The 13938-nt window shown below is 32.8% G+C and overlaps 1 protein-coding gene across 5 annotated transcripts in view; it reads left to right on the top strand.

Annotated features, from left to right (window-relative positions):
• Positions 1-320: 320 nt before the first annotated feature.
• The window catches only part of LOC109532970, a gene marked incomplete at its 5' end in the record, with an annotated part of 153518 nt that continues 139900 nt past the window's right edge, over positions 321-13938 (top strand). For all 5 annotated transcript variants that reach the window (XM_048660492.1, XM_048660493.1, XM_048660491.1 and 2 more), the window contains 2 exon segments: positions 321-815; positions 937-1749. In XM_048660492.1, coding sequence (XP_048516449.1) covers positions 992-1749 — 758 coding nt within the window.

Below are 13938 nucleotides of genomic sequence, written 5' to 3'. Positions count from 1 at the left end.
TTACAATTATATTGTATTCGTACGCACTTATGGTAGGTCCCCACATTCTTTTATGTCAAAACCTTTCACATCTTTTCTGGTTTTGAAAAAATGAAAGTTTTATAGAGAAATATATTTTTTTAAGCTTTATTGTTTATGATAGAGAGGAAAATAAAATATTACCATAAATAATATATTGCATTGTAGTAGCTTGATTCGTGAAGCTAGTACTATTTATTCAAGTAATTGTTACAATTTTCACCTCGTTTTTTTAATGTGTCCTCAAACTTTTCATGCGGTCTGGTTGCTTGCTTAAAATTTGGCGATTTCGCTCTTTTAAGATCATTCGAATGATCATAATCCGGGCCTGTTTTGAGCACCCCAGCGATTTAGTTCTCAATTCAACGAAACCTATGCAGCGAATATACATAATGCGCTAAAAGGTGGCACCACAGACACGCTGGTATGATTTGTTTTTGTCGGATTTTAATATGGCGCCTTATCGCAAGCACTTCTGGGAGTGTGGATGGTTTTCATATTTCAGTGTTCAGTTTTAAGCCGTATTGGCGACCGTTGAATAGTTTATATTTGTTTACACCAAGATAAATAGTGTTTTTCGTCGTTTTCGAGTTTTTTTCATCGACATAAAAACGCGAGTGTAATGCGGAGTGTATTTTGAAGATGAATAAGTACAAGTTCCATGGACAGGTGTTGGGTTAACCCAGCCATCAACTACCAAAACATATACCTATTTAAAGGATTTTCGTGTAACAACAGATTGTAATGGTAATTTTCAATCAAGGTTGCAGTTTGAGGAAGAATTATACGACATGCAGGTATTTACGCTAATGCGAACTTATTGCAATTCAATACCAAACTTTCTATTGTTCGTTCAATTTTTTTAGAATTTTCCTGGCCATTTAGCCAATTCAGAATTAATGTATTGAACATTTTCAGGACATTTGCGGCTTAGAAGGGGGCACTACGAGGGGGCTGTTGATATGCTGGTACAATGGCCTCAAAGCCTGATTTGAACTCAACAGCCAGTGTCCAAAATGTGGTAGTTTATGTGTCCAACGACCATTTCGCACAGTCCTATGCAGTTGAACAGCAGAATGTACCGCAGCAAAGCAATTTACACCCCTCTGGGTACCCTCACTCGAATCATCCCATGGCCTCCTTGGCTCCTACAAAACATTTTAACGACAAACCACACCTTTATAGTTCTGGTAGTCAAGTGATCAACACTAGTACACAAGAAGGGTACTTTGAGAATGTTATGTCTCAAAATGAATTTCCTGTAAATAATCTTGGATATCAAAGTGGAACTAACCTAAAAAACTGTGCTCCTAGTGATGTTTTATCTTGTGAAAGGCAACATTCAGGTCCTGGTCGGCCTGACAATGCCAAACGGGATGAGTGTGATAATCGCGAACGGTATACAGAGCCCTATGTGACTATTCTAGGTTCAGAAGTGTCCGCTCAGAGTGTTCGTTGTGATTCAGTGCGTTCAGAAACTGCAGAGTCCAGCTGCAGTAGTCTCAGCTCTGTGGATGAAGGGATGGTTGTTGTGCAAAACCACTCACCTGAGATGGTTGTATATGACCCCAGTGTTAGTGTTCGACCTGGAGGGGTTGTCCTAGTGGCACCCCCTTCAATTACACAACATCCCCATGGCAGTGCTGTGGTTGGAATAGGTCATACACAACATATAACAGTTCCATTTGGATGGAAACGACTGCTAAACAATGGATGTATTATTTATATTAGGTAAGTCCCCTTTGAAGACATAAATAACCTTCTTCTGCTTTTGAACAACTTATTTGTCTGTCTATCGTATCAGAGGGCTATTTATAATCATTGCTGTTCTGTTTATCTATTGCTGCTCTAAAGGAATTCGATGAGCTGCATTTTTCTTAACTAGGTTTCTATAAGTTTTTTCTTCGTTCTATTGTTATACAATTTATAATCACTCTCTTATGTTATTTGTATTGGTATTCTAAACAGCCTATCTCCTCTTATATCTTACAAAAGAATAAATATTTAGATTTCATCCACAGACGCAAAAAACCAGATGTACTTAAGTATACATATTGTTATAATTGTAATAGATACTATGTTGCCGTCGTTAATTTGTTTAAATAATTAACAGTGGATTAAAGGAGTTTAGTTTTAATTTATAACTTTGAAAACAACATGATAAGCATATTTATCGAAAAAAGTGGTGCTTGTTATGATCATAATATTACGTCTGCCAGCAACTATAATGTATTCATGTAAAGTAATTCGATACTCAAGAAATAAAAATGTCTCGCATTTCAAGTTTAATTCAGAAACGGCTTTTCAATAATTCAATGAGGTACTTTTTTGTTTACTCTATTTTTATTATCGCTCGATTACCGTTATTGTACATGCCTAGAAATATTTTTGGAATCTATTGTTTGCTATTATCTATTTACATTGTAATTTTGTAGCCGAGTTACAAAACTTACCAATGCAACTAACTCTAATTCTAAAATTTGTACCCCGTGCGTGTTGAACCGATTTATAAACGGTACTGTATTTTACCTATTTCCCATGAATATCTGAAATTGTTTGAAATCCGAATATTTTGTAGAATAGTGGAATGATTTACTTTATCACACTATTGTCTGTTAAGTAAAAAAGGTCAATGCCGTGCTATAAATCTTCAACCATCTCCTCTTTGTCCTTTTAATGTCAGATTTAAATTTACTGCTCAGCACGCAGCATAATGCCTAAAGTTAGGGCAATTATTAGGAAACCGAACATCGCAAAAGCATGGTAGGTTCCTTTGGTGTAAAGTTGTTACCTTTTCACGGTTCAGGTTTATTTGAATTCCTTTTAAGCACTGACCATTTTTGTCTCTGACCAGGTTGACTAAAAGAAGAAGGTAGGCTGCGTGCGTTTTAGATTATTTGGCAATTATTGAGGTGAAAAGAAAGTGACCAGACCAAGGGGTGCTGTCGACAGCACCTCTTCTTGCAACATCAGTACCGTTTTTTTTATGCAATATTGATAGGTTCAGGCTTTTCGATATAGAAATACCATTATTTTATTTTCTTAAGTAGCTTTAATGTTGATAAATAATGAACTTTTTTTGCAATTTTGAAAAATAATTTCTTGTGAAAATCAATAAAACGTTTTTTTCTATTATAGAATTACATAATTTTCTGTCATTGAAAGCGAAACTGCAGCAACACGAAAAGCTTAATTTACTATTTTTAGTGATACATTTTAATACAATAAATCGCTTAATTTATTTTCATCATTCGTTTCATGATAAGGTTCAAAAAGATTGCTTGATGTAAAAATTAAACAGGTCAGTTGGCAAATTATAAAAAACACCATTGACTCAAGTTCCTTGCACTAAAATGTACAGAAATACTTAGTTAACAAAATATATTAAGCAAAAGTGACGGAACATATCTATAAAAGTGAATAATGAATTGAAGGCTGCAATAACACAATTAAGCTAAAAACATAAACCTAATGGTTGAATAAATCCCAATTTTTCAGAATAATTGTAATAACTACTTAAGTACTTAGGCCTTCTTGTTTAAGCGCTGATCGAAAGGAGCTCCCATTTATTGTAATATTTCTCTTTCTTCCAAGGGTTATTTCTAATTACAGTTGAGTCCGGATATAACGAAGTTGAAAAATGAACTAAAACTGGTTCGTTATATCCGGAGTTCGCTATAAGCGAATAATAACACAAAAACACGTGGTGTATTTTATTTCGTTACTTGTACATATAGTAGTAGAAGTTAGTAGGTATAACTAAAAAGAACACAAAAAGATAAACAGAACACAATTTGAAATCTACTTCATAAAGTCTGCAATTTTTGTTTGTTCGTTTCTGCTGCAAAAATAGATGTTATTTATGTAGTTTTCAAGATCACAAAATGACTCCCAGATATGATTAGGAACTTGGCGTGATAGTAGAAAATTCCGACTTTTGGACACTTTTTTTTGTCATTTCGCAAATGGTTGGAACAGCATTAGTGTCAGTTTCCCCTAAATCGTCATGTTCCTCATTATCGCTTAAAGATGTAGATGAGGATACGGCGTCTATAATTTGCTCATTGGTCAACATTTCTCTTGTAAGAATACCATTATCAATGCTCATCATATTCGAAGAAATTGAAATCACTCAATTTGGTTTAAACTTGTTCTTGAGCTGTTGTTGAAGTTCGTTATAAACGGAAAGTGAATATACAACTAACCCAAAAAGTGATCGTTATATCCGGAAGTTCGTTATAAACGGGATCGTTATAACCAGTAAAAAATACGTTGGGTTTTATGGATGACGTTTCAATTAAAGGAGAAAAGTTTGTTTTAACCGAAAGTTCACTATAACCGGGTTCATTATAAGCGGACTTTACTGTAATAATAATACGTTTTTGATCGTATTATAGGGTTAAGAAATAAAAAATTAAAAAATAAAAATTTGTTCTTTCTATTATTTGTTTAACTTAAGAGGGTGCATAAGGAACCCAGAATAAAAGTACAACGTACACGCGTCAAACGAGTACAACGCACACAAGCGGAACGAATATTTCGTTTTGATTAACATCCAATAATATGTACCTACTACCTACTTATTGGGCGTTAAACATATTTCGATATAAACGTACAAAGCCCAGCACTGCAAACCGGTCCAAATGTAAATACTACAAAATCGGTTTGGTCAATCTGATTCGGCATTTTAAATGTCAATTTTCAAACATTGAAATTGTACATATACTTGAGCTTTATACACTTTCTTTCACAAATAACAATAATATAAAGCCGACTAGGACTAAAAGTCAATGAGCTAACTACGTATCTGTTGTATATTGTAGGTTTTTAAGTTTTAGGAGAATATTTTCACCAGCCGATAAATTCTTATACATATTTGAAACTAAAAAAAGTAGTATCAGTATCTTCCAGCCCTATGTTCTGAGGGCGACTGAAACATCCACCAATAAATAACATGCTAATTCTCTCGACTCTTAAAAAAATATAAGTACCATGGTTTTCTCCAATAATTCAGGAGTAAAATCAGCACAATAATGAACAGCATGTCATCATTTTGTGAATTTCTTTGTAGCATTGTCTTTCTAACTCTAGGCACATAACAAGCATATTAGTCAGACACTAATCCGCGAAAATCCACAAAAGCAGTGTGGGCCGGAATTTTTAGAGATGGCTTCTTGAAACTTGATGACCTATTTGTAATAGTCAGAAATCAATGTTTATGAAACGTGAATGAGAATTGAGAATCTTTTTTTAACCGAGGTAGAACCACAATACATTTGGCGAGATAATGATTGCCGCACATCTGCAGTTTTTCTATAGGCACATCTAAATGCAATAATATATACTTACCTACTTACTGTTTAAGTAATTACTACTTTTGTAATGGATCAATAATAATAATAATAATAATAAAAGCAATCATATTTCATTAACAATGTTAAAGCAGCTCAGAAATCTTTTGAATTACTGTTTATCTCTTCTATTGGTAGTGAATATACGAATATTTACCAAATAAGTTAAGACAATTTTCTACGTTCTTGGAGCTGTAATGTTTTTTCCGATTGTTTTTCCTAAAAACAAAAATTTTAAGCCAGAAAATTTTGTTTGGCTTTGGTTGTTATTATTTCAAGATTTTCGGTTCAGCGTGATATTGCTATATTTATTAATTGGCTACAGCATTTCAGTACCTAATCCGAAAAATCCAAATACCAAGTATCCCGTTTAATGAGCAATACTATTCACATGATCCCGTAAATGTATAAATTACAAATTGTTTCCAATTTAAACAATGGAATGTTACTTATAGCGTATAGGTCAAAGTAGGAAGCACGTTATTAGCTTTCTAATAGTTCTGCTTGCCCCGTTTGGTTTGCTTTCTCCACGGTATTCAATATCTTGCATATAAGTATAGGCACATTCCATGCATTCACATTTAATTAATATGTCGTCTTTTTGTCTTCGAAAATGGATTTATAATTTGAGAAACATAAAATACGTAGATTATGTTGGGATTAGTTTAGTTGTGTTATTTTACAGATATATACGCAGTTTTGTTCTAATTTTGAATGGTTTGTTTATATTTACTGAATTATGCGGACAAATGCCCATATGTCTTTAATGAAATATACTGGAAGAAGCTCGAAGTTTTGCCTGTATTTTCGTATTTAGTTGTTACAAGACAAACGAATTCAACGTGCTCAACAGGATGTAAAAAAATGTACTATGGTTGGAAATCAATAGGCTATGGTTGATTCCTTAAACAAGCGCTCGTTATGATATGTAATTAGATTGATTGAGACATAACTGCGATGCCAATACTCTTAAAGGAATGCACAATACCGCAAAGGACTCTTTAGTGATTGTAATTGGCTTCTTCGCCTTATATTTTGGGTGCGTAATTTGTTTGAGGACTTGGTCTGGTGGTCTTCTGTAGGTTAAAGTCTGACTTAAGCTCATTGAATGAGTTTGAGCGAGAAAAATCCGTGCTCAACTCTGCTCAACTTTGTCCACTAAACAAAATGCGCGTCTCTCAAAGTACAGAAGTTACTGTTGAAAGGATGGAAATATCACCACGTTGTCAACAATTATGACAAAATTTCAGCGATTTTGTGTAGCTTTAAATAGTGTGTGGGCATCAAGTACTGTAAATTGCACTTTAACAATTCTGGTTAAAAACAATATTTTGTTTTAATTCTGATAATAAAAAATATAAAAACCATTACATTTTATTAGTCTTGCTTCTATGCGAAACGTTAATTCAAGCAAATTAAACCGCTTTTTATTTTTTCGACTCGATTAAAAAGTTGCAAGCAACATTTGCAGCAACTATGTCAAATTTAATAATATTCGGTGAACAAGCAAAGAAAATATTTAATTGAAATGTATACATTAATTTTTCTTATGAAATTGCTCACCTAATTTTTTCCGGACCCCCTGCATAACTATTTGGGGTTGGTTTGCGATGGGGTTTGTCTTTAGAATTATTGCTCTTTAAAATTAAGAAATGTTTGAACTTTAAACCTCTCAATTTCATTACATACCGTCAAATTAACGCAAAAACTGTCATTGTTGGTTGAAGAGGTGGTTTTTCAATGGTACTTAAGGGGTCGTAGATAAGTGATGCCTATCAGTTGCGTTAAGGGCTAATACGAGTGGAACTCCAAAGAGGGTATATTTATAAGCTTAATTGTAATATTTGTCATCAAAATTAACTTCTAACTCTGAAAATTCTTAGATTGGTTTATACTAACAGTGTAATAGCTTTGGTTTCAACAATGTCAAATTACTTAATGGCCTTTGAAAAAGTTGGAAATAAAGTATCTGGAAGTTTATTAGAATGAATGAACGTGGTGTGCACTTTTGGATTTAGGATGCTTGGTTAATTAATCCAGTTAACTTTCAAACTGATGTTTTGTATCGTATCAGAAAATGCCGCGAAAGATCCAACATATTAGTTCACTCATACGTGTCTTGAAGAACAATTGCCTTGTTCGTTTTAGAAGAGAAACTTCTGTTGAATTAATTTTACATAAGTACTTACATCAAAAATGTGATTTCTGTGTTTGCAAACCTATTTTACTAAGAACTTCGCTCGTTCTTTATTAGAAGAACCTTTTACTACATTTATGCTGATCAATTACCTCCAATTATTTTTAAAACACCGTGTAACACTCACCCGCCCTGTAAAATACGATTGTTTATGTTGATGAAGATCGCACTTATTTATAAAGTAAAATTTATGAGCAGGTACTTCTAAAGCATTTAAAATTCAAACAAAGCCTTAATCAGCGGCGTGATACAATATAGCAGACACCCTTAAACACAAAAGATAAACATCTCTTTGTTCTGGTACCATAAGAACAAGGTACTCCAAAACAAAGCTAATTTTTCTGTTTTGAACCGTGACGAAGATGGGTTTGTCTCATCCGAGGTCTCAACCTATTCGGATATCCGCTGAAAACATATAATTATTTGAATCCTTTAGGCTTAAATACGTATATAAAGTTATATTGAGAATCTGTTCCTGAACACAACTACTTAAGTGTGTTTATTTTATTTTGAAATGTGTATAGGACACATTATACCATAATATTACTAACGGTACCTACTACCCATTTTTTTAGTATTTTGGCTGGACAAACCAGTAAATTAAGTTCTTAGCGATTCAATTATGGCACATATGAATAAAATAATCGGAATGTACTCGTATATCTACAACGTCATAATATTGATCTTATGGATTAAACAGCTTGCAAGAACAAACCTATTTTGCTTAATGTGTATTCATATGAAAATTGGTTTGAAGATCTAATAAGTTCATTTCAAAGCATGATATTTATTACCAGAAGAGATGAATAGATAATAATAATTTAAAAATACATTCAGGTAGGGGCCTAGCGAAGTAACTTTATTTTAATTAATTCTGCCCAAGTAAAGTAGAGCGTTAAATGTTAGCCGGTTACAGAAAATATGTTGAATTTTTGAATTTTATTGCCTGTTTTCAACTAATGAATGCATGAAAATTTGTTGAAAACAAAAATGTTTATATTAAATGTGGTTGCACACACACGATAATGTGCATTTTTTTTTTCATAAGTAATAAAAATTGTAGATTAATTCTCTAATATACAATATACAGCGAATATTCGACGCACAATTTTTGACTATAGTGAGTTTATCAAAATTAAAACTGGAGTGTTATTTTAATTGTTTGGTAGTAATATGCCCGAACATATATACTTACATACATTTTTTCGTCCTAATTATTTTATTCTTTTCGAAACAACGAGCGCATATTTCAACCTTATTATTTTCTAGAACGGCAGTATTGTGCGTTCATAATCTCTTTATATTTTGTACAGGCTTATTCAATATAAATACAATTTAACTCAGCCAGTTTAACTTCGCTATTTTGAAAGATGAGAGTTGAGACATATTGTACGAAATCTTTTTTAAATTTTGTTCACGGATAATAAAATTATATTAGGTACCAAGTTTTCCAGAAACACATACCTACCAAATCAAATTTATATATATTTTTGTAGTGGAGCATCTACATTTTTATAGATTCGAATAATACCTTACGATTTTGCGCAAATTTCAAGTAACATGCTTACCTAAATCCACTGCTTCCGAGCTAGAAACAATTAGAAATTGACTCTCTACTGAAACGAAGTATATTAATCTCAAAAGAAATTGTAAAACATTTTGCATTTTGAATTGGCAGATTTGGAAGCTGAAGATAGCCAGTGAATAGCTCAAATTTTATTTTTTTAGATAATTTTGCCTTTAGGGGTTTAGGGTTAGTAAAGGTAAAATAAATTATGAAAAGCAAACGACGGTGCATAGGATTAAAGAAATCCTTCGGAAAATAACACAGAAAAAGAAATATCACATGAAAGAATTCAAGGAATCATTTCAGCTGCAATAGAGAAACAAATTCAATTTTTAGTATAAGTGGGGATCAAGCTGAACTTCAATAATTTGTAGAAATTCAATTTGGTCTTATTTAGATTTTTAGAATGAAGTCAACTTTGTCCCAAGTTTTTCAAATACTAGTAAATATAAGTTATTTTTAGTGGGAAAAGTTTTACTATTATTTGTGAGATTGAATTTAGGTTTGAACTGTTGAATTGTGATATAGGGTCGAAATATTATATAAAATATGTTAATAAATTGAGGTTGAGTACGCGTCTGTAACAATTACAAAGTGTTATATTTTCAAAAACAGATCGTGTGAGTTTGATCTCGTACGTCTTTCTGGAAGGCGCTGTTTTATACTTTTATTATAAAAACAAACTAGTGGAATTCCTACAATCTCGTAAGAAAAGTCGCTTTTCTATCTTTCATCAAATAACAAAGATGAAAGGACGGTCCTAAACGGAATATGCAAGTTTACTGTATTTTTCAGCAGTTTGTAAGCCAATATCTTGTCTAGAAACTAAGCGTCTGCAAATTTATATTTATTCGTAAATTTGATAACAGCTTTTAAAAAAATATATTTAAAATAATAATAAAAAAATAAAATTAATTACATACCTATCCGATAACAGTTATAATCAATCGAAACCCCCAGGGGAACATGCGAGTAAACAGGTAGTTTTGGTCTTGCTTCTGTCTGATTTCTCATAAATTTGCGAAATCCTACCTGTCTTCATTGACTACCTGTGGTGTTACCTTTTGTATAGTGTTACCTCTTTAGTATAGGCATTCCTCGTTATGCTAATTCTCCAGGTTATTCTGTTTAAAATTGATTTTTATTTCGAAAACTTTTTTGAACATTATTATTATTGGGGTTGTATCACTCGATTGTCGTATGTGTAGTAACGATTACCAACATTTTTAGCAGATTGTTATTATTAATACAAGTGCCGTTAAGTTCTATTTATTTTGCATAATACTTGGCTTGACAATTCGACCATTTTTTGGTATTTAGTAAGTATATTATGTGGAACCCAAATTTCTGTTATTCAATAAGCTATTAGTATAATTCGATAAGCCAAAAAGGCCTAGTTGATCTCTCGGGTGAACTCTGAGATCAACGGTTTTTGAGATATTTGTAACCAAAGCGTTCGAAGCCATGCATTTATGAAAAAAACTGGGATTTATGGATGAAATAAGAAGAAAAAGAACTACCTAGTTGGCATCTCTAAGAGCAACGCTTTTCGAGATTTGTTGATTTGCAATTGCGATTGCAATGCAAAGTATGCGGTGCGATGTGTTTTAAAAAAGAACTGTATATTTATGGATGAAATAGTAGAGGACAGTAATAATTTAATAATAACAATTGAATGAGCACAACAACAAATTAACTTAATAACACTAATAAAAAAACTGATCAGCTTTGGACAGAAGTTGTTCAAAATCAGATCTTTTAACTTGCGTACGTACCTACCTATGAGCTCAAATGTATGGCATCGAATACTTACTTTACATGCAAATATCTTAGAAATAATTGGAAAACAGATATTTGGGTGTAAGTTGTCACTTTTAAAACATGTTATCAAGTTGTGCTAAATCATATTATTTTTCCCACAGGAAGCGACCATTAAATATTTTATCACTCCTTATGGGACACCTGTATAGTAATTAATATTCTTCTAATAATTCCGTCTTCATTAAATTGAATGTTGTCAACAGTATCAGTCAATGTTTGACGGACTAGGGCTGATTAGAATTATGAGTAGGTATTTATAGGTATCTGTCTCATGTGTTTTAACCAGGCATATTTTTAATTTCCATACATTGGCTGCTGTCAACTGCCTTTCCGCATAATGAATCTCAAACACTCACACGATATACAATAGAATCGAATCAGGCAGATGATTTTTGTTGTTCATAAACAGGTTCAAGGTACTTAGGGAGCCTCCGGAGTATTCATATCCCGACACCTCAAACCCTTTTAACGGCGACAATATTGCTGGCACCCAGATGACCTAATTAAGTCAACGCACTCAGCGCAGTTCTCTGATTGGCTGAATAAGACTCATGTTTATGGAGGGTTTATACGGGAATAACATCATCAGGTTAATCGTCGCTCTTACCTATTTGATCCTAAATCCGATTTCTACTCTTGGATCAAACTTGCTGTTTCTCTTAGTATTTCCACATTGATTTTATGATCATCACTATTTTTGATTTGATGGTGCTATTGCAATGTGCATACAAGTCTTGGTACTACTTGTCTAGGTCTCAGTATGTATTCAATAAACCAATCCCCTTATTTTTGAATGTCTCTTTCCATTCCTTCCCTAAAGTTAGTGGATATCCCTGAATAAACGATTTTAATAAACGTTTTCAAGAGATCACCCTTTCAGCTTATAAGCTGTTTTTGGAATCGTTATTTTTCCGGAATTGAAAAGAATTCATATTTCACTTATTCGCATTGTATAAACCTTCCTCATGTGTTCTTTACCAATAGTTTTACAATTTTTCGTTGAAGTTCATTTGATTCAAGTAAAATCCTTTTCATTGCTTTCATGTATTAGTGTTTTAGATGAACTCATTATTTTAGGTAATAAAGCGGGTACTTTATTGCCCAACATACTGCAAGCTTGCCTCAAACAGATGCTTTATGTACCACTTCCAGTGTTTCTTATGATTTTATACACCTTTAATTGTTTCGCTGTCGAATCAGGGGAATATTGTCTGTGAGTTTCATGTTTTGCCGCGTCAAGACTTTTAATCTTTTAATGATAATTTAACATTTATTTCTCACAGTTAATAATATTTTATAGTGTGATTTCGATTTATCAACTAATTCAAAAAGTTGTGCGATTTTAGTGGAAGATAAACATCAACTATAATGCGTTTATATGAATGTACGAAGGGCATTAAGGAAGACACAGATGCTGAGTTAGTACATGTAGACATTTCCTGTCCAGCTGCACTTAAACATCCCTAAACTCTTGAGAATGCCATTCAAATCACGCCTTCCGTCAGTTAGCGGATTATCAAGGCAACGCTCGTAGTCCATGCTTATAGACCAAGCACAGGGTTTTTAAAGAAAATCTATTTTGCTTTATACAGCTAAAGCATTTTTTGGGGTGTATTTTATTTTAACCACATATTTTTGTTTATAAATATGAAATGTTAGTGGGAAAATTGGTCTTTAAAACTGTCCTTCGCATTTAAGGAGAAGTCAACTATTGCTATCCATTAAATATGCAAATGTATAAGGGTGGATAAGCAAGCACTTACAGCCCACCTCTACGGAGATGTCATTTCGGATTTCTTGGTTACTTAAATTCTTGTGCCAATAACCCGTCACCGATTTAACTTGAATTACAATGACCTTGCAGACAAATTAAGTAAAACTTCTAATTAATTTACTCAGTTGATTAGTAAGTATTCATCGGCAAATTATCTTATATGCGTAAATGATATGAACAACTGGCTTGCGTGTATCTCTGTGGGGTCACAGTCAAGCTGGTCTTCTAGGCTGCGTATATTATATCCACATAGCTGCATACCATAAATATCATAAATAACCTGTATACATTTAACAGTTTGAAATGTGCATACTAGATGATGTACATGGCACTCAACCTGAAATTAAGAATTTTCCACATACTTACAGTGAATCACGAATGTGGACATTTACTGTACGGGCAATAATTCTGATAGCACATTAATCTTAAATCTAATTAATTATTTTAATTCTTAATCATTAATCTTAAAATTATTGGTGGCAATTTTTTTATTTTTGTTGCAAAAATTTAAAATTTAACTTGTTTAATGTAATTGGTATCTGACGCATCTGTAATATTATCATACTATATTCAGTTGGTAATTTGTTCATGTGACCTGAAGATGAGTTCTATACTTTCCAACCGAAATAATCTTACTCTACATGGTATTTTGGTGTGCTTAACTTCTTATTTATCTACGAGTTTGACTGTCAGTTAAATTTGAAAACTACTAAATCGCAGTGATCTAAGGATTATTTTTTATTTACAAATGAATGAAACAGTTGGAGACTTTAATATTGTAGTGTGTTTACATAATATTAACTCGATCTTTGTTGAACATGGTAGACGTAGGTATACGTGGTTTTTATAGTTTCATTGATTTTGTGAAATTCATTCTCATTAAAAGGTCGTTGACTGAATACCTGCCTATGTGCGTTATCCGGTTGGATAAATGCATTCAAAGTATAGGTAAAGTTGACTCACAATTGCAAGGGTCAAACCCTTCGGTGCCACCTTATCTAAACCGGGGGTTCTGGTATGCATGTCACATCAGATATCCGACTAAGTCGTGTAACAGACTTTGTGTGTGTGATTGTTCCCCTTCTTTAATGCATGCCACACATCATGCGAATATTTTTTTGGTTTTAGTAGTTTAATACACACAAATTATGTACTACTTCATATTAATGAGAACCACATTTACTTTATCAATAAATATGACAGTAAACTT

The sequence above is a fragment of the Dendroctonus ponderosae genome, unplaced genomic scaffold (assembly GCF_020466585.1).
Source record: "Dendroctonus ponderosae isolate FM_Combo_2020 unplaced genomic scaffold, Dpon_F_20191213v2 Dpon_F_20191213_1, whole genome shotgun sequence".
In the NCBI taxonomy this organism is placed as follows: domain Eukaryota; kingdom Metazoa; phylum Arthropoda; class Insecta; order Coleoptera; family Curculionidae; genus Dendroctonus; species Dendroctonus ponderosae.
This window is presented reverse-complemented; position numbering and strand designations above follow the sequence as displayed.